We start from the raw sequence: 27,147 nt of genomic DNA on the forward strand, positions 1-27,147 counted from the left end.
CTCTCCTGCCTCTGCTGCTCCTTTCCTGGGAACAGTCTCGCATGCCCTTTCTCTCCCCTGGGGCAGAGCTCCAGCATCCTTTTTAGAACTTAGCATCACTTTGCACCATTGAGCTCTATGTTGGAGGATTCTTCCCTGACTGAAAGGATACAGGGAGGCAGAAGAGGCCCAGAGCATCAGAGAAGGACGGCATATTTGCTGGAAATTGAAGATGTGGCCAGCGTGGTCTTGTTTATTTGTAGGGCTTCCTATAGGGTTAGGAGGTTTAAAAATATGCCCTTGTGCATCAGTTGCTTCGAGGGCCCTTTGAATCACATCCCTGCTGGCCTAAAATATATTTGAAAGTGAGAACACAGAGGAGGAGGGGGGAGCAGAAGCCCACTCATGCAGATACAGGGACATAAATGACTCAGTTTCCTTCTCCACAGAGAAGATAATGACGCTGGTTGCTTCGCTGGCAGGTTAGCTAGCGCGTGGGCGCTGTGTTAGTTAATGTCATAAAGAAGTGCAAAAGCACACAAACTTTAGAAGCTCTGGTGCGGTACGATTCTTGGTGCACGAACCAGCCTGTGTATGCCAGTATTTATAAGAGTGAGGGAGTAAGAGAAAGCTGTCAGCAGAAAGCAGAATATGTGTGTGTACCAGTTCAAGGCTGAGTAAAGGAGACTAAATAGAGTGACATCCTTATGAAATTAACGCAGTTTTCTTGACGAAATGCCCGCCTGATACTTTCCATGCTTTGGGCTGCAAGTAATTGAACCCTGACTAACAGGGGCTTGGAAAATTAGGACATCAAAGAAACCTGGAGATAGCATGTCCAAAAGCTCAGTACCAGTGTCTGGGACCCAGGATCTCACAGCTGATCTCCATCATGCTGGAGACATGGGGTCTTCATTCCATGGATGGGCGGTGGCTGCATTTCTCCAGCCCTCGCACCATCCCCTGGCTGTGATCAAAGGCAGGAGCGAAGGGGGCTGGAAGAGCGCACCTGTGCCTTTTTGGTGAGGGCAGGGGGCTCAGCCCAGCTGCTGGGCATGTGGTCAGCCGTAGCTGCCAAAGACACAGGACAATGAATCGCTGACCTTTTTAGCCTCTATTGTGGGAGGGCAGGCTCTGCCAGTAGGAAAGAAAAAGAGGGGAGAAGAAGAGGGTTTTTATGTAGACTTCAGCACCTAGTGTCTTTGGGAGCAGTGGGCTTGCAGATAAAGGCCTGGAAGTTGCTGGGAAATATTCCCCCTGTGAGCACCTGAGACGACGCCGCAGCTTCCCGCTAACTGCCAGCAATCTGCTCGCCTAACGTTTCTTTGCAGTCTCCGCCTCCCTGTGTGTTCAGGCTACGAAGCTTTGGCTTTGCCTTGCCTTCTCCCACCCCTGGATCATCCCCAGCAGCAGACCCTCCTGGGTGTATATAGGGCGCCTACCATGTAGACTGGATTCCTCTGGGGTACCCCTTCCGTGAAACAGAGAGTATGTGAATGAGGGCCAGGGGACCCCCAGTAGCTTTTCAGTCTTGTGGGTTGACTAGCCCTGCAAACCTGGATATGGTATCAATACAATGTGTGTATAGTGGCCCTGAAAATCAGTATGAACCCCTGCTTGGGCCTGACAGAAATGGGGCAGTTCTACTGAAAACCCAGGCAGAAGGCCTAATGAGAAATTCATCAGAGGTTCAGTGACACGGCCTAACCAGGGGCTCCCATCTGCTTGCACCCTTCTCTTCCAAATGAAGGACCAGTTGTGTTTGTTTATAACCAACTGGCTGCCCTTCCTTCCCTCCCCCAGTTGCAGACCAGCAGCAGCTGCTGCAGAGGTTTCCTCTCCATCAGACCCAAGAGGCCAATGGATACTGTTCCTGCCCCTCACTCTTTCCTGATGCATTTTTCATCATTAAAGGGAAAATGTCATTGTGGTGACAGATATTAGTATGATTGGTGTCAGGAATGAATCTTCCTTTCTCTGTCAGCTTTGCTTCACACAGTCCTAAGACAATGTTCTGTTAAAAGGCCACTTCCATTTCCAACTCAAGCAGTGGGTGAGAAGGGCAGGCTTCTGCTGTGACGGATGGGCTCTGTCAGAGCTGGAGCTGTGCAGGGCAGCACGGCGGGAGCCTGACCCTTCCAGCACCAGGAGAGCCTGAGGAGGTCTCTGGGAAACCCATGCCTTATTTCTGCCTGAATTCTTTTGGGAACATAGTCTGCTAAAATGGAGACCTGCAGCTCTATTTGGCGACAAAGTTTCAGGGATAGATTTGCCATCATCAGTGGTGTATAGAGTGATATAAATCCAAACCCTTATATTGAAAACTGACCTAGAAATGGAAAATTCTGTTTTCTTTCAACAAAAATGTGAGCCAGCCTCTCTAGATGTTCTCCTAAGTACAGGTCTGAGCCTTGAGTGAGCTAGCGGTAGTGATGTGTTCTACCTCTATAGCATGCCTCATCTGATGCTCTACATAAAGCAGCCTTTCAGAACTCATTTAGAGCTCAGTTTCCTCAAGCTGAAATAAAGGAAATGGTACCCAGGCTCTCCCTCTCAATGACTGAGATGCTGATCCAGTTCAACGTATGTTTATTGAACTCACACTCAGGGCCACACACTTGGCTCAGCCTGGGAAGATACAAAAATGAACAAGAAGTGGTACCTGTCTTCAGAGAGCTTCTAGCCTCATAGGTGAGATCAAATAGGCAGTCGACTATAATACAAAAATATGTATAAGAAGTTCACTATTTTGTAACATCTCTCTCTGAAATATATGCTTATATATCCAGAAAAGGTTTGATTCTAACCAATGAAGGAGAGGGACAGAGGGGCATCAGTGAAAGTAATATTTTATGAAGAAAATGGAATTTTAACTGGTTATTGAGGTCTGAATGGGATTTAGAAATCTGTGGATGGAAGAGAAGGGACCCCGCAGATGGGAAGTTTGAGGAAATACTTAGACTGGGAGATCCAGAGGGTCTGAACAGTCCCAGGATGGTGGGTGAGGGGCGGAGTAAGGCCACAGAGGCTGAGGCTACACAGTTAGGCTGGCGTATTCCTAAGAGCCTTGGTGACCAAACTTGGGAATTTGAACTATAAAGTAGGCGAGCCACTGAATTTTCCTGAACAGGTAAAGGACATCACTGAGCTGTGCTTTAGAAAGATAAAGCTGGTTTCTGTGTATGGAATTGTCTATGTCAGGAGTTATCTAATTTATCTGATCCAAGTCTCATTAAGAGAATATTTTGTAATACCTTTATTTCCATGAAAATTAAATTTGTAGATAAAATAAGCGACCCATATACCTACTTGAAAAAAATGACCTATTTAATGTCCTAACTGGAACTGTAAGAAACATAAATAGAAAATGATTGATAAGCAAGTGAGTGTAAAATAAATCTTTAGGCACAACTACACCATAGGATGTACTGAAGTGTGGAAGCTTGTGTCTGTAGATAGAATCTCCATGAATGTGATGGCTACGTTGCAGACTGATACAGGGCTGCAGAACTGGTGACTCGACTACGTTGAGCTTTACCATTGGTCATGAGATCTTTCAAACTAGTAAACAGTCCTTGGTGAGGGTCTGAACAAATCAAAGCACAGTCTTCCCTTAGCTGACAGGTAGGTGCATTCCTGGTGGATTAGTGAATATTAAAACCTTGCAAAGATATTTTGTGTTGATGCCTCAAATGGAGTACAGTTTAGGCCTAGATATAAAAAAATCACTCACCTAAATGTGAGGCGGGTATTCGACAATGGTAACAATATCATGTGCATTGCTGAGTGTCTAGCCTCCCCGGCCCCTGTGCACTGAGTGGCTGGCATGTCTCGGAAATTACAGTGACGCATTTTGCACGTACCAATGCAACCAACCTCCCCCTAGGAGTCTGCCCTGCCCCTGTAAGAAGCACAGGTTTAGGGACAGGCTGGAGGCAGAGAGCTAAGATTTAAGTAAAATAGTAGAGAAAAGAAACAAGGGGAGCCTTCGTGGAGCCCAGAAAGGAGAAAAAATGTAGGAGACACGCCTACCCAAGGGAGATAAGCGGTATCAGCGGTGAGGTTTAAAGCGCTGTGCAAATATTGACGCTGTTAGAGTTGTATGTCATTTTGTTCAGTTCCAGAAAGGAAATCTGAAGCCCTGAAAAAATGCAATGACTCTTCCAAAGACATAGAACAGGTCAGGAATTGCATTAGACACCAAATGCCTATGACCTACATTTGCACTATAATTACTGATGCAGAGGAGCTTCTACTCGGCGTGGAGAATTGTAAGCAGAGAACTAGAGCAGAGTCAATACAAAGATGGAAACAACTTCTGGAGATTGTCAAATTCCGAGTGCTCTACTCAGCACCTCACTATTTTATGGAATGCCTTCAAAACTCCACGCTTCCAAAGATCAAGATTCTCCAGTCCATCCACTTCTGTGTGTGCTTAGGTCTCTACATATTCACAGTAACATTTGAGACAAAGGAAAGAGACAATTACAAGGAGCCGTTTTTTGAGATATTAAAGTTTAACAGGATTCTTGGCATTTGTGTCCTGTCAGTTTCCATGTAATTATGCTCAATTCCCAGAATTCAGAGTCCGTTGTACCTGTTAATGCTTAAAGATGATGTCCTTGGAAAATAATTTATAAGACCGTTTTTCAGAATTTTCAGGTTCAAACCAAGCCCCCTGACTAATAGTCTGATTATTATTAATGTTATTCTTGGATGGAGTGATAGGAGGTCATAAGCTGGATGTTGGGATTAGAGTGGATTTTTTATGAGAGTGTGGTGAGCTAGCTTTCCCACGTGCAGAATGGTGTACTGAAAATATTTATATAACCTGATGTGTAAATGTCTCCTACTTTGGTCTGATAAATAACAGGAACATGGGAACGGTCCTCCAGTTCCCTAGAACTCTACTGTGTCTTGGAAGAAAGAAAGGGGTCTGGTAGAGGTACCTGTGTGCAGAGACGGGAAGTGGAAGTCAGGGGTCAGACGTGGAGGAAATAGCCAAGGTAGTGGAGGGTAAGAATAGAAGGCAGTCCATCTAATTCTCCCTCGAGGCTGAAGGGGGCTTTCCCCCTGCTCAGGGTTCCTTGTTCACACAAATTACACACACCTTTTCTTGCATCATTTCAAAAATACTCCTACCAAGTGTACACAACTGTTCTAGAACGGGCTGCCGTAAGGTGTGCAGAGGGAAAGACAAGCATAATTCCATTATCCCCAGCAACGTGGACAATAAAATTACTGCATACATGGGAATATGACATTAAAAACGTCACCCCAGGTCATATCAATTCAGATGTCCTCCTTAGGTGTTTTGGACAGTGGCCATTTCGCATGGGACTCATACTTCAAAGGTTAGAGATATACATCAGACACCCCTAACCTAATAAACCAGAATGGGTCTGTCACCCACTAATTTATCCAAGCCTTCCTTTATCCTATTTAGATATTATTTTTGGCCTGTATAACCTTTTATACAGACACACTTATTTTTATCCTTAAACTGCCATCTGTCAATTTCTCAGAATTCTTATTTCTAGCTAGAGATTGGTTATCGAGTGTGTGTACACCCTATCCGTACACTTTGTGAATACCAAATGTTCATCTTAATGTTCATTCATTTGGAAGTCCCTGCCCTGCCAGAAAATAATTTTAATTTTTGAACTTTCCCCAGCTGTACTTAAATTCCACAAATATTTATCAAAAACCTATTATGTGCCAGGCATTGTGTGAGGCTTCGGGGGTATAAGAGACTACGAAAGAAGTTAAACTCTTACAAGTATGACGAACGTTAGACGTACCGATGCAGTGGGCATCTACCTAATTGAATGGAATAGTTATGTTCTTCATGAGGAAGTTAGAACTTGGAAGGATGAATAGAACTTAACCTGAAAAGTGTGGGGACAGTATTCTTGACAGGAAGGCAGCCTGTGCAAAGGCCCCAAGGTGAAAAAGAGGAAGTTTTGAGGGATTAAAATAATAATCAATTAAAATAAAAAGTGGCATGGCTCGATAAAGGAAGAGGTAACAAGAGAAAAAGGTGAAAACAAACCAGGCCACATCATGAAGGCTCAGAAACCGCATATTCAAATTCCTGTGTGGAACCACTAAAGACTGAATCAGGAAGGGAGTGACATGGTCAGGTTTTCAGGAAAACTTGATTTGAAAGTGGAGCTTGAAATAGACCTGGTCAAAGCAGGTGGAAGAAATCCCTGTAAGAGAGAGTCTCATGATTCCAAACAAGAAAATAAGAAGGGATGATGGCTCAGGCCAAGCTAAGGCCATGGGGGTTGGGAAAGGCGACTGGACATGAAATGTTTTGGGTGAAGAACCCACGAGAGAAAGAAATGTGGAATCGCAGGGGAGAGGGCCATGGGAGAGGGACAGAGGAGATCAGAAATGAGTCTTGATTCCTGACTCAGAAACTGGGCACATGAAGTTCCTGGATGCTTTGGGAGCTGTAGTGGATAAATACTATGAGTAACATTTGAAGAATTTATACACAGTAATTTTGAGTAAAGGGAATGTTTCTTTGTTTCTATGTTTCCAATATTCTTCTAGCAGTTTTCATAAAATGTTAGGCCCAACATTTCTTTTTTGGCAAAAATTCCTGATCCCTGCCAACAATAATCTATATTATCATACTCCAGAATGTGCTGTAAGGACCGTAGCTTGGGAGCTACTGGCCATGACTGTTTCCAGCATCGTTGCCCTGGTTACGCATGTGGAGACTGTACCACACGCTAGGTACTTCTCTGGGTACTTTACATCTGCCGTCTCATCTAGCCTCACACAGCAAATGTTTGGGGTAGCCCATATTCCTATGTAATAGAGGAGAAAACTGAGGCTCTGAGAGGTAAGAAAATTATCAAACGTCAAGAAAATTATCCAAGGTCAAATGATCAATTATCAAAATTATTAAAAGGTCAAGCTGGCCACTTGTGGAGCTTGGACTGAAAGTCAGAGCCATTAACCCTGCCATCCACACTCCTCTGTCCACTCCGTCACCGCTCCTATCCCGCTGCCCAGAGTCCAGCATCAAAAAGTACATTTTCCATGATCTTTCCTCAAATATGTTACATTGCATTTGCCCACTTCTCTGCACGCTCCCATAACTTTGTGGCTTATTTATAGCTCATCCAGGTCAACTGAAGATTTAATTACTTAAGGGAACTTAGTGTCTTCTTCAAACTTGGGAGAATCCTCTCTGAATTCCCTTTGGCAGGTCATTGATAGAAATATTGCATTTGGTTTGTCCCAGCAACTGTCCCTTGGAGATTCTGGTACTAATACTTCTCCATATAGAAACATGACAATATATCCTGATTTGTGTCTTAGCGTTAAGCTAATTCTCTGCTTTTGAAAAAAAGTCTCCTCATTACCGACTTTCTAAGTCATCTTTGGTCCTAAAACCTTGGGGACACTCCCGTGAAAGCTTAGGTGAATTATTTTCATATTTTGTCCATGTTCACATGTCCGCTCACAACACTTTCCCTGCTCTCCCTTCCCCAGATTCAGAGCTACCTGAGCCCCATCTAAGTCCACTTTGCCAGGCCACGCCCAAGAGGCTCTGACTATCTCATCACCTGCAGCACCACTTGTAGCTTTCTGGTACCCTAGATGAAGAAAGTGTACACATGGTTCAGGGAAATCATTCCCTTCTAGGAGGGAAAGCCCACATCAACTCCCAGGTTGGCAGGGATGTGATGCTGTATCTGCAGCCTCCATTGCTTTGTCCCGAAAGACCCTGAACTCCCAAAGGCAAATGCATAATGAGGGACAGACGTGGGAAAAGCCAGGGAGATGCATAAGCATGTAGAAATGTGTTCAGTCATTTCTTCAATTTATAAGATTCAATAAAGTAAAGAATAAAGATGCTTTGAATACAGAGGATTTGTTTTCCAGCTGAAGACACTGTGAGGATTGTGTAGTGTCTTTTTTTTGATATTTATTTGGCTGTACCAGGTCTTAGTTGCAGCAGGTGGGCTCCTTAGTTGCAGCTCCAGGGCTCCTTTTGATGAGGCATGCGGACTCATTAGTTGTGGCGTGCAAACTCTTAGTTGCAGCATGCATGTGGGATCTAGTTCCCTGACCAGGGATCGAACTCAGGCCCCCTGCACTGGGAGCGCGAAGTCTTATCCACTGCGCCACCAGGGAAGTCCCTGTGTGGTGTCTTTCATCTAACTTGATGGCGACAGAAATACAAAGAAACATGGGTTCTACAGGCAGTACACATGTAAAGCCTTCCACAAGCAAACAGTTGAGAACGGGTTTGGTCCTCTTAAAAATGTGCGGGATACCTTCCCATCTGCCCACCTGCCCCTCAGCTCTGCCCTATGTCTCTTCCACGCAAATCCATGGAGGACTGCATCCCTCTCTCCATCACCAGGCCCTGCGAGGCGAACATTCATATGCCTGACTCAGGGGCCCACACCTTCAGAAACCCCAGGGTGAGTTCTTTTAGTCTTAACCAGCTCCCACTTCTTGAGAAAATTAACGCAGCTTGAACACTAATCCATCTGATGAGGTGGTCATCTGTAATCCACGTTTCACTAGTAAACTGATTTGATGCACGCAATGAGTGTGAGTGTGTGTGTGTGCGTTGTTGTAGGAATGCTGTGAATGGGTTAAAATCATAGCAAAATAACATCCCAGAATTTCAGCTGGGACCACATTTATAATAAAAATTATTGATTGATTTCAGGGATAGCAAAGATCATTTCCACCCAATTACAGTCTCACTGCCCCTTCTAAAGCTGTGTGACTTGGGGATTATTTCACAGCTTTTAGTCTTTTACATACAACTGCCATTATAAAAATGTTCTTTGTGACACATAAAATTATATATACGTACACATGTGCGCACGCACACACATACACACACACACAGAATTTGCTATATATCTTAAGTGGCTTCTCTTAAGAAACTCAGGAGAGACAGACAAAAACACAGCAGAGTGAGTCTACAATATGAAGTCTAAAAGAAAAAATAATCACTAACAGAAAGGAAAGAGAATGAGAGGGAATTTCAAAATAGAATGAAGAGGTTGGAGAGAGAGACACACAAAGATAGAACACACAATAAAGTCCTTGCTGAAGAGGTGGGGAAAACAGGTCCCCAGAAAGTCCAAAGACACAGAATATAAAACTTACTAGTCTAGTTGACCTCTAAAGCCCTTTCAGCCATGATATGCTAATCATCTAGTCCTAAATGGATGGCTGAAACATCCTCTTTATGGCTGGATGCCTAGCACGAACTGTGATCTGGACAGCCATGTCCCAGCTCGGCTTTAGGGGAAGAGTCCCCAAAGGGCAATTAATTTAGATTTAATGGGACAGTTACTGTAGGTTTAAATAAATTCCAGTTAAATATTAACAGCCTGTTTATTGAAGATTAACATTGCTGGTTGCATTGTGGGATTTTCTTTTCCTTAAAGAAACCCTTTATCGGAAGACTTTTAATCATCATGGCTCTTCCATCGCCTGCCTTAGGTCCAGTGTGGCTCATTAATTACTTTGTGCCACAGTTTTCCGAGTTTTGAAGTGGACACCTTGGTGAATGGGAACAGTGGAAGGACAGGGTGAGGAGGGCTATTTCTCTATAGGAGGAACCGATAAGCGGACGTGAAGATACACTGCTTTTGAGAAGAGTGTTGAGAAGCATTAAAACCATAGACTGAGAGCTGGAAGGGGACTAGGAGGTCATTTAATCCAAACTCCTCACTTAGAAGGAAAGTGGAGGTGACTTGGGGAACTCCATGCAGCCAATAAGTGACAGATTGGGGGCCCAATGCAGTACCCTTGACCCCAGCCATCTACGGGCTGTCATCTTACTGTAGAACAGTACTTTCAGCTTTCAAAAGTGCATTAGCCCGGGCTTCCCTGGTGGCGCAGTGGTCGAGAGTCCGCCTGCCGATGCAGGGGACACGGGTTCGTGCCCCGGTCTGGGAGGATCCCACATGCCGCGGAGCGGCTGGGCCTGTGAGCCATGGCCGCTGAGCCTGCGCGTCCGGAGCCTGTGCTCTGCAACGGGAGAGGCCACGACAGTGAGAGGCCCGCGTACAGCAAAAAAAAAAAAAAAAAAAAAGAAGTGCATTAGCCCATTTGGATGTATTAGACACTAGATCTTCTCAAAGGTTCACATATCATGGAGACGTTGGTTCTTCTGAAAACAAAGAAGCTAAAAAAAAGCAAAAAAAAAAAAAAAAAAAAGCAAGTGACTTATTTAATGATGGCGTGAGTTAAGACTCGGATCCAGAGACTCTGGTTTATAAAATGATATTTACAAAATGCCACCTCCAATAAGAAGTACAACTGAGTTTTTGAGCAAATTCCTGTCTCATTAAGTTTGACCACTTCTGCTGTTGCTCCTGGCTGGGGAGAAAATGCAGAAAATTCAGAGAAAAGTTTAAAAAGAGACATGAGTAAAAGACGATTGATTAAGGAGAAAGGCATGGGGCTGGGCTGGGGAGGAAAGCCAAGTTCCTCTAATGGTACATTTGGGGTTTAAGCTCCAAGTTTGGGGTGGCCGGTTACCGTCCAGAGGCTCTTTCTCTGTGAGAAGCCACTACTGGCTCTGGTTGGGCTGCATCTTGCAAACCTTGGAAATGGAGTCTGGCCGATCCTGTAGCACAGCCCTGGGATGCTCAAGGGTAGAAACTGGGAGCAGTGAGGCCAGCAATGCACGTTAGTATCCAGTGACTGGTGTAAATCTGGACCTGGGGGTGGGTAGGGGGGCTTTGGACGCCACCACCAGGCCCACGGGAGCAAAGATGGGCCCAAGTTCCACGAAGGTGGTCAGAGGCGCTGCTCATTTACCGCTGAGATGGAGGCGTCTTGTCTTTTTCTCAGGTTGTTTGTCCACTTTTCAGGTATATATGGGAGCATGGCAGACAGAAGTTCCCAGGCTGCCGCACAGAGAGGAAGCCCCATCCTCTTTCTCAAGCTCAGGCTGTTTCCCACAGGCCTGGATCCTGTGTGCTTTTCAAGACACTGGGGTGGGAACTGCAGGGTCACCTTCTTCCTGCCCTGGTTTGAAGGCTAAGCTACTTCCCTTTCTGACCACATCTCAGCGTGATGTTTCTGTTCTGTCCCTGGGATGAAGCCCCTCAGGACGTGCACAGGGATGGTATTCATAGATCTGGCACTCAGAGGGCTGCTCTTGGGTTCTCGGGACAAATATCACACCTAGACCCCTTCCGAAGGAGGGAAGCACACGCGCTGGCCTCCGTGCAGTCCCCATGCGGAGGCCCCACAGCTGCCAGGCCCTGTGCTCACCTGTGTCCGTCAAGAGTCTCATAGCATCCTCACACCACCCTCTGTGCTATGTACCATTCTTATCACTATTTCACAAACAAGGTTATTGCCCCAAGGTCACACAGCTAGTGATGGAGGAGAGGACGTCTGACTTCTGGTCTGTCTGAGTCCAAAGCCCCTGGTCACTCTTAATTGATAAATAGCACTGAATGGATCAATGAATGCGTGAGCACAGGACGAGGGAGCAGTTAGAGCTTTCCAATCAGAGCACTTCAGACGTCCCCACTCTTAGTTTAACAGAGCACAGTCTGTGAATGTAAAAGGCAGCTTCGTCCCAGGCTCCTTGCCGTCCCCGTTTGTATACATTCCATCCTGTCTGCAACTAGATTCCCGCCCACACCATCTGCCCGGTCGACTCCTTCTCGCTATTAAGTCCCAGTTTAAAGTCATTTCCTTAGGGAAGCGTCTCCTGATTGTCCTGATTCCCAGAGAAACTTCTATCATGTATGTTCTTCCATTTCCTCACGGTGCTTATCAGCATCGTATCTACAGTTTTGTAAAGTTCTTGCTTTAATATCTGTCTCCCCTGCCAGTGTTAGATGCACAATGGGTTTTGTTTTTGTCTCTCTTGCCCACCACTGGGATCCACCACCTAGCACATAGCTGACATTTATTGTGCACTGAAAACGTGTTTGTTGAGTAGATGAATTTCTTCCCTACATTTTTAAATCCTTGAGAATATCCCGCCGCCCCTCCCCCCATGCCTCTTTAAATGAATCTTAGGAAACCATGGTCAGTGCCTGGAACCCTGGACACACAGTGCCTGGAAATCAACTGTTCCCAACGGGGGAGGCACATCCCAGCCTGTTGTTCTTGGCGACAAGAATGTTCTTAGGGGCTTCCAGGAAGCACTGGGTTGAGTTCATTACAACTTCAACTTTCCTGGATGTAAATGCAAATAGAACCATTGACAACCCCGATAGCACTAGATTGTAAGCAAATCGAGGGCAGGGCAATGTCTTTCTTCTTTGTATCTCTAACTTGCAACAGTTCCTGGCTCACAAGAGGCACTCAAAGTCTGCTTGTCGAAGTTTAATGGCTGACATTGAATTCAGCTGAATAACTGGATGCCCAGAGGCATCAGTACTGGGCAGCAATGTTAACACTTCTGTGTTAATATAACCACTTCTGTGGTTCTCTCTCTTGCCGCAGATGTAGCAGCCAAAGGAGATGTTTTGTCATTTGGCCCTTAAGCAGTGTCCTTACCTGCCAGGTATAGTGGAGAGAACACAGGAGCAGGGGCCATCAGCCCCGAGCTCTAGTCCTGATTTATGAGTTGTTAACTTTATTCCTATGATAATGGATCCTCTCTCCCGGGTTCACTCCTCCCACTTATGAAATGAGTGGGTTATACATCTTTCAATGTCCCCTCTGACCATATCATTCTGTGATTCTGGGAATCCAGGGTCTTATTATGACCGCAAACCTAGATATGGAGAGATGCTTCTCTAAAGACCCCTGGCTCTTGCGATGCTCCCCTTTGGGTACCTGGCCTTTGCTTTGATGGTACTTTGACTTTGATCATTTGCCCTGCTTTTCTTTACTTCTTTGTCTACCTGCCAACTTTTCTGCTGATCACCCCTCCTCTTTATGTACCTTTCAAAGTCCACGGGCAGCCTCACCTTTGCCTTTTCTTCCCATGCTCCTGAATTCTCTCTATTCCTGGTCTCTTTCTTCTCTCTGGACGCTTCTTCCTCATCTTCAAGTTGCTCTTTGGCTCTCCCTGCTGAAATCCTAACAACACCAGACTCTAGCCCGGGTGAACAATGAGTTCATTTTGACCCTATATTCACATAGGAGGAAAGAATAGCAGGTACCTTTCCAGAGTCTGGCCCTTCCCTACTCCCCTAGAGCAGTCTCTTGAGCCAGACGGACACCGCCTTTCCTGATTAAAACTTGCGAGGTCTGTTGGGTGCCATGCTGCTCTAACTGCCCTGCGTGTCGCATCTTCTCGCCTGTGCTCCTATTTGGAATCTCTACCAGGAGAGGGGGGCCTTTCACCTTTTTAGAGAAGAAGTGGCACTGGCATGTCTCAGGCTAGAGCTCTTCTTTCGGGCTCTCGTGTGTGTAGAACATTCACTGCTCTTTAGCCAACCCCAGCTTGCTGTAGGTAACGCAGAGAAAAACAAAAGCAACAGCTGAAACAATTTCCCTTTCATTGGCAATTCTTCCCTTTTCCAGCCCTGCTTTAGTGAGGAGGGGCTGCTGCCGCCCGGAGTCTCCGTCTAGCCCTGCGTCCTCCTCTACCTGCCAGCCCTCCAGAGTCTACCCAGCAAGCTCCTCTGCACCCTGTCCTTTGCAGTCCCAGGATTATTAAAGGGAATATGATTGTTTTCTTTTGCTCAGGCAGTGTGTGCATGTGTGTGTGTGTCTGTGTGTGTGTGTGTGCACGCCTGCGAGCTTGAAAGGCATTGTCCTATAGATATTTTTATAACCTGCAGCAATTACAGCTGCCAGCGTGGAGACAAGCTATGACAAGTTGATTTATGTGTACACTATATGTGTATGCAGGAGGGAACGGAGGATGGAGAGGGAGACAGCAGGGGGGTGGCGGGGAGAGAGTGGAGGTGGGCGCTCGTTAGGAATCTGCTTTCCAGGAGGTAGAAAGGAAGTTATGTCTATAAAGAACACAAATAATGAAATTGCTCTGACTGTCATTCCTTTTTCATTAACTCGGATATGCTGGGAAAAACAAAATAAATCCAGCAGTTTTTATGAAGCAAGAGACGGGATATAAGATAAGCCACTAAGTGTTTGGTTATATTTAGGGATTAGGGGATGAGAAGGGAGTTGACATGTGATTTTGATCTTCATCTAGTCAAACCACTTCAATCAGCAGTTTCAATAAAATGGATTCTGCCTTGTTAATTGTGCGGGCATCTCTGACCTCTCACCAATTTCTAAACTTCCATTTTTGAATAAAGTTTGGATCCCTGGGTCCACAAAGCAGCTGTGAGGTTGCCAGTGGCTTTTCTTTGTCCAGCCTGAGCGTTACCTGATCTCTCCTGGGTTTTCTGCCGGCCAGGTTGGGAGGCTGCAGCTCACCACTCTCCCTTCCCCCGCCAGAGACAAAGATGGTGTGAGCGTCTTAGATCAACCGCATGCAGACTGGTATAAACTGAACATCTTCCAGAGCCTGTAAGAAGAGTTATTTTTCCGCCCAGCTATAATAATGAAGCAGTGGCAGGCAAAATGTATTAATAAAGCATCTTTCACCTTAAGTGGATTTCGAAGTATTTTACTGTAGAGTTAATCATGTATGTAGGCCCCTCGGGAAGGCCTGTTGTTGTCATTACCCACATTCCTAGATGCAAAAACTAATGCTCATTTGTACCTACCTGGGAATTAGATGCAAGAGCCAGGGTGAGAATTGATCATGAAAGGACTCATCCCTGCCATTCTCAAGCCTGGAGGGAAATGACTCCAAAGCCCAGAACGAGTCCCCCTTCCTTCTCCACTGCTGGTGTTTGTTTCCACTTGTGGTGGTGGGACGTGTTTACAAAGAGGAGTTTTGGAGGGGAGCCGAGTGGTGCTTAAAATGGATGTGGATGATTACAGGTAATTCCTTGGCCTCTGCATAAGGAGAACCCCAAATTCAGCAGGCTGAGGTCAGCAGTCATGACCTCACACCTGACATCTGCTCATATAATATCTTAACTTGGTGAAATCATGCAACTTCCTACTTCCACAACTCCCATTGCAAAGTGAAGGTAAAGTAGGGACTTGTCAGAACGGATTGGTACTAAAATAGGTAAATTCTCCTCCTGTTCTTTCAAAAGCATAAACAAAACCTCCTGCACCCTGAAGACATCATTTTTGTTTTTCTTGATAGTAAAGTCATTCTTTGTGGTCATAAGTTGACAATTGATTTTTTCTTTGGTCCCCACTGGACAAAAGTAGCGATGGATTTCCCTGAGAATTTAATATTGTAAAAGTCAATAGAGGAGACGAGGGGAAAATGGGCGAAATGATGGATTAATTGAAATCTCCAGTGTGAGTTGCTTGACTTTACATTGTTGTACACTCTCGGGTCACCTGTTAAAAGAGGAAGCCATGCCTCCTCAGTCTTTCTTTGTTACCTTGGAGCGTGGCTTCCACATCTGCACACCCTCCTCCATCCCTTCCAACCCAGGGCAGTTGGAGTGACTGGGGCACAATGAGTGAGATGCCCGTGCGTCACTCACCCGCGTTTTATCTGCACGTAAGTGGGGAGACCAGTTGAAAGATGCATGCACTCTCATGGCACCAGGACCCTTACGGTTACAGCGATTCACTTAGGATCATTCAGTCTCTTTGGTGGTGGCTGGATGGCTTTTGGGAAGAACATTTGTTGTTGTTGTTGTTATTTAACAGTTGTTTTAAAAAAGAGCTTCCTGGTTGGATTTGAGAGAGAGTCTAGGGGAAAAACAGAGCCACAGCTGCTTCCTCTCTGTCCCCAGGGAGAATCTGGGTCAGTGCAGGGAGCTCAGACAGGAGTCCCTGAGCAGAGAACATGTTGGTGTTAGCACGTGGGGTGGGCTGTGCCGCTCTGGGCTTCCCCCCTCCCTCAGGAGCCAGGCCCAGGCTGGAAGGAACTGCGTTCCATCAGAGCTGAAGTGAGAGGAAACATGCAGATGTAGGCACAGAGGGACCCACAGCAGCCAGAGAGGAGAAGTGACAGCAACTGAGGCCAATGCAATTTTTCCCTGGGTTTCCAGAATTTGAAAAACACATCTCTTAAGATGAAATCAGCTCCGCAGGAGTGTGAAGCCCAGGACACCTGGGAACCCTCTGTATCAACAAAGCCAGGGGCTCACACTCATTCATCTGAGTGAGCACTTTGCAGGGCTAACATCTTTTAATGTCGACAAAACAAGAATAAAGAATGTAAGTCAGTGTCTGAACTTGACCAAAATTTTGATGCGGTTTTGCCAGTTTCGCACACTAAGAGGCTTCTGTGATTTTGCATTTGTTTTATATATGGAAGATCTCTATTTAGAATGGTGTTTGAAGTAGCTTTTGGGGGGTGGCGGTGGGGTGGGCGTTGCCTGTTGAATAAAAATGAGATGATTCTAAAACGTCCTCCCAACACTTTAAATTTACTCTAAATGCTAATGTATTAATCTGATAATTTTAAAGGTGCACGCATGCATGCTGCAGAGTTTTCTTTTCCTAGTTAATTAGTTTGTGACCCTTATTAAGACGTCTTGGGCTTATTGAGGCTGTGTAGTAACTTTGCATTTCTTCTTAATTTGGAAGTGACAGCTCTTCAAGGGGGGAAGTGGTTAAACTCCTCGCCTGAGCTCCTGCGGCCGCGGCGCGGCGCGGCGGGGGTTAAGGTGGGCGCCTGCGCCCCGCTCCCGCCGCCCGCCGGGATGCGCGCGGTCCGCCAGCTCGCTCGGCGCCTGCACGGCGGAGAGCTGCGGTCAGTGATGGAGCTGCTGCCATGACAACCCCGGCGGTCTGGGCCCGCGCGCGTCGGGGCTGCTCCCGGGAGGCCCGCGGCGCGGAGGCCGGGGGCGGCCGCTGAGCGTGGCGTCCTCGCGGCTCCGGGGCCGGCAGCCCCTCGCCTTCCCCAGCGAGCGAGCGAGCGAGCGAGCGTCCGCCGCCGTGCGCTCCCGCCTCAGCCGCCGCCGCGGAGACCGCCCAGCCGAGACCGGCCGCATCGCGGAGGCTGCAGCGCGCATTTGGTCTCGGACGAAGTTGACCGAGGCGGCTGCTGCAGCATCCCCGGTCCGGATCGCGCGAAGCCCGGCGTAGCCTCTCCTCCTGGCTCACCCCTGCGTCTCCCGCGTGTTCCACTTTCCGGCTCTGCTATTGTTACAGACTGTTTCCTGCTGGCTACCCTGCCTCTGAAACTTAAAAACAAAGTGTTGGATTTGCCCTTGTTGGAACTGAGGAATTCAGACCATCTCTGGGTAGCCGGATCTAACCCACTCCGTGTCCCCTTTTGGTACCAAAGTGCTTACTCCTCTCCAAAGTGCCATGCCTGAGCTGTTAACGGGAGGAAGGGGCTCCTGAGACGCGTCCGCACCTTTGCACCTGTCTTTGCGCTTCGCCTCTCTCCGCCACCTTCCCGGCTGAAGCAGCACCGAGGGAGCCCCCCTTTGGATGTTCTCCGTGGAAACCGCTTCTCCGAGACTGGAGCGCTGAGGCTGGTTTTGGGGAGGAACACTAGACTTGGAGGAGTCTGCGCGCTTTTCTCCTGCCCGCGCCTCCGGGGCCCCGTGCTCGCTCCTCCGCCAAACCCCACCCCACCCACTTCCTGTGCGCGCCCAGGGGGCGTGTGCCGAGCGGCTGCCGGAGTTCTGGGAAGTTGTGGCCGTCGAGGATGGGGGTCTGTGGGTACCTGTTCCTGCCCTGGAAGTGCCTCGTGGTCGTGTCTCTCAGGCTGCTGTTCCTTGTACCCACAGGAGTGCCCGTGCGCAGCGGAGATGCCACCTTCCCCAAAGCTATGGACAACGTGACGGTCCGGCAGGGGGAGAGCGCCACCCTCAGGTAGGGAGCCGCCATTCTTCTCTGAATCGACAGTGATTTGTGTAGGGGATGCGGGGAGAGGGATAGAGGTGCAGGTGTGTTTTCTGCAGCTGCTGGCGGGGAGGTCGCTGCTTCCCTGGGCTGCACAATTCATGGCTGAGCTGGGTGCTCTGCCCCGGAAAGGTGGTGGTCACAGGGAAACGCTCAGAGGTTCCAGAGATGAGCTGTTTCCCCCAAACTGGCCTCCTAGGCTCAGGACTTGGTAAGCAGGAGGGGAGGCTGGGCCAGGGGGTCTCTGAGATGGAGGCCAGCGGCCTGAGCACTGTCTGTACCTGAAACCAGTGGCCGTGGTGACTGGGGGCCTGGCTGGGGCTCGGCGTGAACCGTCTCCTCTGGCGTTAATGAGTCCCAAAGGCCGGGTCTGGCTTTCTGTGAATGCCGTCACTCTGCCTGTGCCACGGGGTGTTGCCAGCCCCGCTCCTGTACGCTGGCAGAGCTGCTGTTTTGTCCTGGGTCTGACTGTGTCTGAGCTTTCCTGGGGTGTCTTCATGCCCCGAGCTGGTAGCCAGAGGGACGTGCTTTCTCTGTCTGAATATGGCTTTCTGAGATTGAAGCCATGGATATGAGTGTGATTCGTCTGTGGAAAAAGATCGTTTACTTTGGTTAACTGTGCTGTCCACTAAAGCAATATATTCAAAACTCATCTCCCAAATGGAAACTGGGTCTCAGTGTTGGCTTGGGTCCTGCTTGACGTCTGGGGTTAAGGCTGACAGGAATTGGAGAAGGAGAAGAAGAATCTTGACTATGTTTTGAGTAAGGTAGGGTGAATCTGTCTCCCTTTCCCCCCGGCCTCCTGAAATGCTCACTCAGTTTCCAGTGTCTACAAACATACCACTCTCAGAAGGGCAACACAGAATTAGTGATTGCAATGGGAGGTCTTAACTCTGGAATTTTATGAGAGTCAGCTGGAGGTAGAAGTTAAGAAGATCCATGGGAAGAATGTATGCCTGCTTAAATAAAGTTTTCCAGCCTGGGCCATTGAGCGGACTGTAAGGCAGGATGGCAGTATTCCCATCCTTTGTACGTGAAGATTCTTGGAGAGAGAACCTTGGTGTTGGTGCTCACTCTTTTACACCTTTTGTGACTGTTCTAAGGTTTATGGATGGTGCACGTAAGGCAATACCCATGGGATAGAAAATGTTGCAAAAGGGACACTGGGTTACAGAGCTGACTTGTCAGGACATTGCCAAAGGAAGCGTGTGATTTAAGGGCCTGTCATAGTCTGCAAGCACCCATGCTCCTTTGTCTCTGGCGAGCTAGCGCTCATGCCCCCAGGGTACTCACTGGTTCCGGAAACCCACCTCTTCCACTGCGCCCTGAGTTAGGGACTATTTTGAGCAAAGGTTGAATGTCTAACTGCCTCACACCTCACACCTGAAATAACTGTGTATCTGCTTTATAAAAGATTCATGGAAACTTGAAATATGCCCTGATTTCAGACTATTTAGAAAGAAAAACAAAAACAAACCTCTAAGCAATGTAGTCGATGACATTTAGTGTCCCCTGGATGCCCCCTTTTCCCTAACCCGTGGCTGCAAGATATAGCCCTCAAGAAACAAGATGGAGACAGTCTCCTACTGAGAACATTTTAGAAATGGATGGGAAGGTACTTTCAAGGAGGAGGAGGAAGGCGGTCAGCTCTGTAGAGATTTGGGGATAAAGAAGTAGCCATGGGGCCTTGACAGACGTAGCCGCCGTATCATAGGAACAGTGAGGGGACTTGGGCAGGGAGGGATCTGGTCTTCAGGGGGCCGTCCCCAGGCTCATGAGAATGAGGACTCTGCTGGATCTGTCAGGTGCTCAGCTGGGGCCTGGAGCAGCTCCTCTGAAAAATCGCGTTATCGTGTACTGGCTGGCTTCTCTTTCTTTGTCTTTGCTACCATGCCTCTTCCTGACTCACTCCAGGCCCCTCTCCTTGTCTCTCGTGCCCTCACGTTTGTTTGCATTGTCACATATGCTGTAGACTCACTGGGCTTGACTGGTTGTAGATGGAGGGAGTGGGATATGGTGGGGCTTTTTCAGCCCAGCCCTGGCATAAAAAGGCCCTCCTGGAACATCTCCTGACGTCCAGGGCCAGCCACTGAGATTGACTGTCTTCCCGACAGGTAGGAGGAAGACCCTCCCAGTGGAGGGAGCCCTACAGGGCAGGGATTAGAGGAGCTGGGATCTGCATGACACCAACCTGTTGGCCATGGGCCTAATGTAGGATGTGAGCGGGGCAGCAGGTGGACCGTGCAGATGGTGCTCAAGCCTCCACAGGATGGCCTTCGTCCTCCCCAGGCCCTCCTGCACTAGACAAGGAGGGGCCCCTTGTTGGGCTGCACTTCTGTGGAGCGGAAGCCCTTAAACCCTCAAACACAGGCTCTGCATTTTGTGATGCTGTGTGCAAAGAAGCAAGTAGGAATTTCAGAATGTATTTTGTTTGCATAGAAATTGCTAAATTTGCACATAACCCGATTCCAGGTTGCAACAGTCGAGTGGTTCAGGGTTCTGGGTTATTTCCCTTTTGCTTTTATTGTGTGTCTGTGGGTCGTCTCTTCCTTCTTTTGTCTTCCCTCCCCTTCCTTCTTTCCTTCCTCCCTCCCTCCCTTCCTTCCTTCCTTCCTCCCTCCCTCCCTCCCTCCCATCCTCACCTCTTTCTTTTTCGTTCAGCATGTGACCAGGCTACACAGACCACAGCCATCCCTGCTCTGCCCTGAGAACCACCCTCTCCCTCTCACCGCAGGTGACCCTGAGGTTCATGCTTGTAGTTTTCGTCTCAACCAGCAGAGGACTTTTTTGCTCTAATTTCATTTGATTCTGCTTTGTTCTCACCAGTTTCATTTTTTGAGGATCTTTTGCAGTTCCCAAAGAACGAATGCTTCAGCAGCAGATTCTAATGTGAGGAAACTTTTTAGAATGTTTTATTTCCTCCAATTAACACTAATGACCCTTGTAGACATACCGGGAAGCCTTTCACCTAATACGGCATCCACAGTCTGAATAGAATTACAGACGATTTGCAGTCTCCTAGTCTTTCTGCCCTCCTGCCAGTAGTCTGTATGCATATTTTTTTTAAAAAGGGTGAGGTTTCATAAAATAGAATATGCAATAATAATAACATGAACTGAAGTTTCTCCAGTACTCACTATGTCTTAGGGAGTATTCTAAGGGTTTTACACACTATCTCACCCATCATCCAACCTCATAACATTAACATTTAACCCTAATACAACCCCTCTGGTTGTAGGTGCTATGATTATCCCATTTTACAGATGAGAAAACTGAGTTTACATAATTTGATTAAGGTTGCACAGCTAGGAGATTTGGAAGCCAGATTACGAGGAGTAGTAATAATAATGTTGAATGATGAATGGTACTATCAGTTATTGGTTAGTTACAATTAATCCTCACAGCAGCTCTCTGAAATAGACTAAATTATGTCTGTTTTGTAGATGAGGATGCTGAGGCCTGGAGAGGGGAATTTACCTAAATTCACACAAGTTAGCACGTGGCAGAGCTGGAATGCTGACTCCTTGGCCTTTTGCAGGGCGAGCTTTCCCCACCGCATTCTGTGTTCTCGCGACTCCTTGTGGAGACTTGGCATCGTCTCTCCGCTCATTTTGTCTCACACCCTGTCTTGCAGTGTTGTTTATCTCTCTGTTTTCCTTCTCCACGTGGATGGGGAGCTGCTAGCTCTTGGAAGCGGGGATCCCGCCCTGTGATGCCCTGAGCACCATGTGCTCCCACATGTTTATTGAACAGATGAGATGACTGAAAACCAAACAGAAGTATCCCCTAGCCTCTATACAGCTGGGCTCGACCACTAAGATGTGTGGAGTGGTTCTTACACGAAGGGCATGAGCTGGGTGTTGGTTGTGGAAGGGCTTGAGGCTGAGGCGTCTCACCCCAGGGCCTTGGGTCCAACTCAAAAGGCCAGGCTGTGGACGCAGAGGTTGAAGAGGTCATCAGCCGTGGAGGCAGATGTGCCCATCATCGCGTGGGTGGGTGGTCTTCCGGTGGTCAGAGAAGAGCGCCCTCTCTCCCAGTGGGTGGGCTGCATTGCTCTGATGGGGGCAGGAGAGGCTGAGAGGCCCGGCGCGTGGGTCTCATTAATTAGAGACTGTCACTAAATGTCAGCATGTCACTGCACAACTTTGATGGATGCATTTCATGTTTTCCCCAAATAAGGCCGCAACCAGTAAAGTGAGTTGTTTCCTTGGGGGTCATCTGCTAAGTGCTTTTTTAAAAAATATGAGTTAAAAATAAAAGGTCTGAGAAATGCACAAGAAGGAAGTTGGGTTTCGGTATAGCAGTTCCACGGAATAGCAGAGAACAATGTGGTTTCCATACTTGAGAAAAGCCATGGGGGCCCCTTCCAGCTGTAGGAGACTGTGGCATGTAATTCATATCATGGAAAGCATTTAGCATTTCGTTTTCGAAGCTGATGGATTCTCTGTTAGTCTCTCCAGCTGCTCCACGGCCTCTTGAGGCCACAGCTCCACCTTCTTCAGGTTTCTGTCCCTAGTTCCTAGGGCATGACTTGGACCAGGGCTTGTGCTAATAAACTCTGAGTGCGGGTCCCCCTCTTTCCTTCACTCACTCTGCCGTAGACATCCTGACCTTCCTCCTGTTTTGTGAACACAGAAAACGTACTCTTGCTACAGAGCCTTCCCATGCATGGCCCCCGCTGTGGAGGTACCCCTCCTCCAGATCTTCCCATGGGCAGCTCTTCATCATTGTGGCCTTAGCTCAGGTGGAACCCCCTCCCTGACGCTGTTCCTGACACCCAAATAAAAGTGACCCCCTACCACTTCCACCAGCTGTACGCTGACATATCATCCTGGATTATTTCTTCAGAGCGATCATCTGTATCTGAGATTTTCCCATTCATTTGTCTGGTTAGTTGCTCCCGATCTGTCTTCCCCACCTGGGCTGTAAGTTCCTTGAGGATGAGGGCCTTCTCGGTCTTATTCTTTGCAGTGTCTGGCAGACACAAGATGCTCAGTAAATAGCTGTTGCATGAGTGAAGGAAGGAAGGAATGCCTGCGATCACCATCTTCTCCTTGCCCTCTCTGCCCTTTTTTCCTGAGTTGTCTTGTGTTGTCCTTGCCCCGGATGTGTTCCTGGCTCACTGTCCTTTGTGTCTGGGTCATGCTACGTTGGGTGTGACGTTGCTCTGGTGGAGGTTACAGACACACGTCAGTAATTGAGCCGGTGTCTTTCCGTCCAGGACACAGATGGTCTGTGTCCATTGTCTGTTACTTCATAGCTGCACCCATAACGTATGCCATTTTTCTGCCAGGTCACTCCCCTATCCAGTCCTTAAGCCTTTGAAGAAATGCTACTCTCTGATGATGTACTCAACCCCAGGTAGACCTCAGGGAAATTAGCATTTTCAAGGTAAAGAGGGGCACATCCTTCTGTGCGTCTCTGCCCATCCTTCTTTCTGTTTGGGGTCTGCTGTCAGTGGGTGTCTGGTCATGTAACTGTGGATCTGTTGTTTCTGAGTTAACTTGTTCAGAGCAGCAGTGCCGCTCAGGAAGCGTGGGCTGCTCTGGCCGCTTTGGCCGCTACCGGGATGGACCCCTGTTTGCTCACCTCTGGGGCTTGCCAGGCATCCACTGGGTGGACCGGGTCTCAGAAGAGCATGGACAGATGGGGCTGTGGAGGGAGGCTCCTGGAAGCACACACAGCCTGTTGAGGAGCCAGAAACTAAAATGGCAAAACTGAACACCCAGTCGAGCGTGGGGCACCGGGAGAAAGGGCGATGCCAGTTGCCAGGAGAACCTAAAGAACTTAACAGGAGAGGGGCAGCCCGGTTCTCCAGCACTCCTCACCTGCAAGGTTCGGTGCTTTGCAGAAATGCTTCTCTTTTCTTTTGAGTTTGAAAGGATTGCAGAGCCCAGGGAGTTCAACCACCTGGTTTTTCAGCTAATGAGGCTAGTGATAATCAGTCTCCCACAAAGGGGGCTTCCTGCAAGGGTGAGAAGGAGCTGACATCCAGCCACACTGCGTCACGCAGCTGTGAGCCCTGGCCTAGGGCTACCTGTGCCTGAGACAGGGTCACCTTGTCCTACTAAGTGCAAAAGCATCCTACTGACTGTGGGTGCCTTTGACAGAACTGGCTGACGTTTATCATCACGCTGTCTCCTAACTGCTGCTTCCCTCTGCTACTAGAACTGGCCCTCTTAGCCTTTATCAGTTCTGCCTCTGGCTGGGTGGGACAGCTCTGTTTACTATCTGTCAGACAGGCACTCACCGCTCTACCAGCACAGACCTGTTGAATGCTCATAGATGCGCCATGAGGTGGAGACAGTTATTATTCCAGTTTCACAGATCACGAAAGCAAAGTACTGGAAGGCAGAGTGAGCCACTTCCCAGATCACATCGTTGGATGGTGAATGTGCCTGGGGCTGAGAACCAGTTTTGTCTGAATACTAAGCTCATTCTCTTTTCGTACCGAAGGGCTTTCCTCATTCTGTTCCTTCTATTCTTCATTGCCAGCTTCTTCTCTTCCCAGAAACCGAGTGCGTTTCGTGGTCCTTCCTTGTTCTGGGGCACAAGAACCTCCTTTCTTGAGGTATTTTAGGAATTGGGTATGGGAGTGGGTCAGGTGTGGTGTGGTCTGTGGCACGATGGGGACACAGGGAATGACCCGGCTGGCCTCTAGAGGTCCCTTCGCATCAGAGGATCATAGAATCTTCATACATTGTTCAAGTCAGAATTTTATCCAAATGGGTGGTTCTTCTTCCACCCGTTTGCTTCAGATATCAGCAATCCTGGACCCTCTCACAGGGAGTTAATAATTCCTCAGAATTACCATGTATCTCTTTGGAGTGGGGTACTGCACACATTGAGGTGGAAGCGCACTTCTCTGAGGCCCACAAGCCAGTCTCTCTGGTGGCCCTAGCAGTGCGAGGCAGAGTAGGTGACACCTTCACCCATAAATTTCCTTCTTTGTTGCGCTAGGAATAGGACCGTTGGCATCTCTCCTGGGGAAGCCTGAACAAATTATAATTAATGTGAATGGCACATTTATTCTCTTAAGTTCAAAGTCTCCACTGATGGGTAAAATGCAGCTTTATTTTTGCATGATTTGAGATCATTTTGCTTCCTTGGGAGCAGGTTGATGGGTTCCTGGTGCAATAAATAAATAATACCATTAACATCACACAGATGGTCAAATAATAGCATTGTTAGGAAATCAAGACTTGGTTGGGTTTAGGATGCAATTTCAAATTGCACTTGTGAGCCAAAGGCAGGGAGGAAGCAGTAGGAATGTTTCACGTGAGTGCAATTGAAGGAGACAAAGCTCTTCAGCAAACCAGACCTTCCTAACTCATATTCCAGCAGGAGTGGCGTGCCAGAGAAAACGGACTGGAAGACAGGGTGCCGCTAACTCGGACTCAAGTACTTTCTCTGTGTTCTCTTGGGCAAGTTTTAAAAATTCTTCCATATAAAGAGGACATTTACTACCTACCTCAAAGGATCGTTTGGGGTTAAAATGAAACGGTGTACACAAAGCTTTGTCTGTAATTATATAATTAGTCTCTTTCTTTCCATGTGTACAAATGTACACACGTGTATACGTGTGTGTGTGTGTGTGTATAACAGCAACACATTTAGCAGTTTTCCCTATAGCCTATTGTAGCTTAAACACCCATGTGGCAACACTTTGATAGATGTACTGTGTCTGGCTTCTGGAAGGTCTATGAGGAGAGGAATGCCTCTCGATCCATGTCTAATTATACTTCTCTGTGTGTTTCTCCTACACATCTGCTTAGATCCTAGGAATCTTCTTCTGTTCAAATAATTTCTTGAGCTATTTTATATCAGAGAGGGAGTGAGGAGAAAGGTATTCCTTTATTTTTCATCACAAGATTGTTGCATAGAAAGTTATGACAGTTCATGGCTCTGAAGATGAATTTCCTATGAGATAAAAAAAAACAACAACAACAAACATATGGAATGTTCTATGGAGCCAGGTTATCTGATGCAGATAATGGGGTCAGGAGTTCATGCATAGATTTAGGATTTGTACACCTTTTTTCCTTGGAAGACTGGTTCTTCCATAAGTCCACTGGAGTCAGCTGGGAAAGCCAGGGTAGGGATGCCATCGACTGTTGGGGGTGGTTAAGCCCCTCCAGCTTTGCACCCCTGTGATTGCATTTCCCCTCGTTCTCACCTGTTCACTGAGAGGCCAGCTCAGAACTTCCACAGCAATGGTGACGAGAGAAAAGGGGGCCTCTCTGCATTTGGTCATTTTTCTCCCGTGCAGTTCTAGGGCAAGACCAGTGTGTCTGCCATGAGAAACTGATCTCGGAATTTGCTGACGGAACTACAGGAACAATCCTTCTCCCTGCAGCTGTGTGCCATGGGGCTTGAAGTAGTTTAAATTATATATAGCAGTCTCAGTTGTTCATGATCTGTTTTCCCCAAATCTCATTGATTCACGTGGTTGAGTTATTTGGGTTTATTTGGGTGTATTTGGCCAACTCGCTGCTTTGTCAGTGTGAGATGTTTTGGCTTAGAAACCTTTTGAGAGGTTAGATTTGTCTTGTACAAAGTACATATGAATTAATCTTACAATCTTGCTGATGGGTTTTTTTTAAATAATAGAATTTTTGATGAAAACAGCATCAACCACCAGGCTGATGGAAAATGGCAAAACTGACATCAACCTTCAGATAAAGCTTTGCTGGCCGCATAGAGGAAAGGAAGATATGTTTGTGTGAAAATAATTTCTTGATCTTCTGTGGCTTTCAAACAGGCTACAATGTAGTGGATGAGGGGAAAAGTGCTCTTGCGCTCAGAAGAATCATCTTTGGACACGTTTACGCGTCAGGAAAGCTCAATCTAAAACAATTCTAACTGGTCAGAACCCACGAGGAAGAAAGAAAAAAATACATGCAAATTATTTTTTATTTGGTGCACAAGTTATACATGAAAACTGGAAAAAGCAGTACTTCAGTGTTGTGAGTTGAATTGCATCACTCCCCTCCTGACCCGCACCCCCTCCCCCCAAAAAAAGATCTGTTGAAGTCCTCACATCCAGTACCTCAGAATGTGACCATATTTGGAAATAGGTTCATTGCAGATGTAACTAGTTATTCAGATGCATTCACACCAGAGTAGGGTGGGAACCCAATGCAATACAATTGGTGTCCTGATAAGAAGATGACCTGCGGAGACACAGTTGACACACAGGGAGAAAACCATGTGATGACAGAGACATTCGAGCAATGAGGCTGCAAGCCAAGGAGTGCCAGAGGTTGCCCATGAAGCACCAGAGCTAGGAAGATGCAGGGAGGGATCCTCTCCTACAGGTTTCATAGGGAATGTTCCCTGCAGCAC

The 27,147-nt window shown here is 47.4% G+C and overlaps 1 protein-coding gene across 8 annotated transcripts in view; it reads left to right on the forward strand.

The window, feature by feature from the left end:
• The window catches only part of NTM (neurotrimin), a 934,251-nt gene that overhangs the window by 510,231 nt on the left and 396,873 nt on the right, over nucleotides 1–27,147 (forward strand). For 2 of the 8 annotated variants that reach the window (XM_067751606.1, XM_067751607.1), the window contains exon 1: nucleotides 16,735–17,772. In XM_067751606.1, the coding sequence (XP_067607707.1) occupies nucleotides 17,606–17,772 (167 nt within the window). In that variant the 5' untranslated portion in view covers nucleotides 16,735–17,605. Of the gene's footprint in view, nucleotides 1–15,899; nucleotides 16,162–16,728; nucleotides 17,773–17,859; nucleotides 18,014–27,147 lie in introns of those variants that run through there. The other 6 variants (XM_067751610.1, XM_067751604.1, XM_067751605.1 and 3 more) reach the window with 6 other exon arrangements.

Source organism: Pseudorca crassidens, chromosome 9, assembly GCF_039906515.1.
Source record: "Pseudorca crassidens isolate mPseCra1 chromosome 9, mPseCra1.hap1, whole genome shotgun sequence".
Taxonomy (NCBI): Eukaryota; Metazoa; Chordata; class Mammalia; order Artiodactyla; family Delphinidae; genus Pseudorca; species Pseudorca crassidens.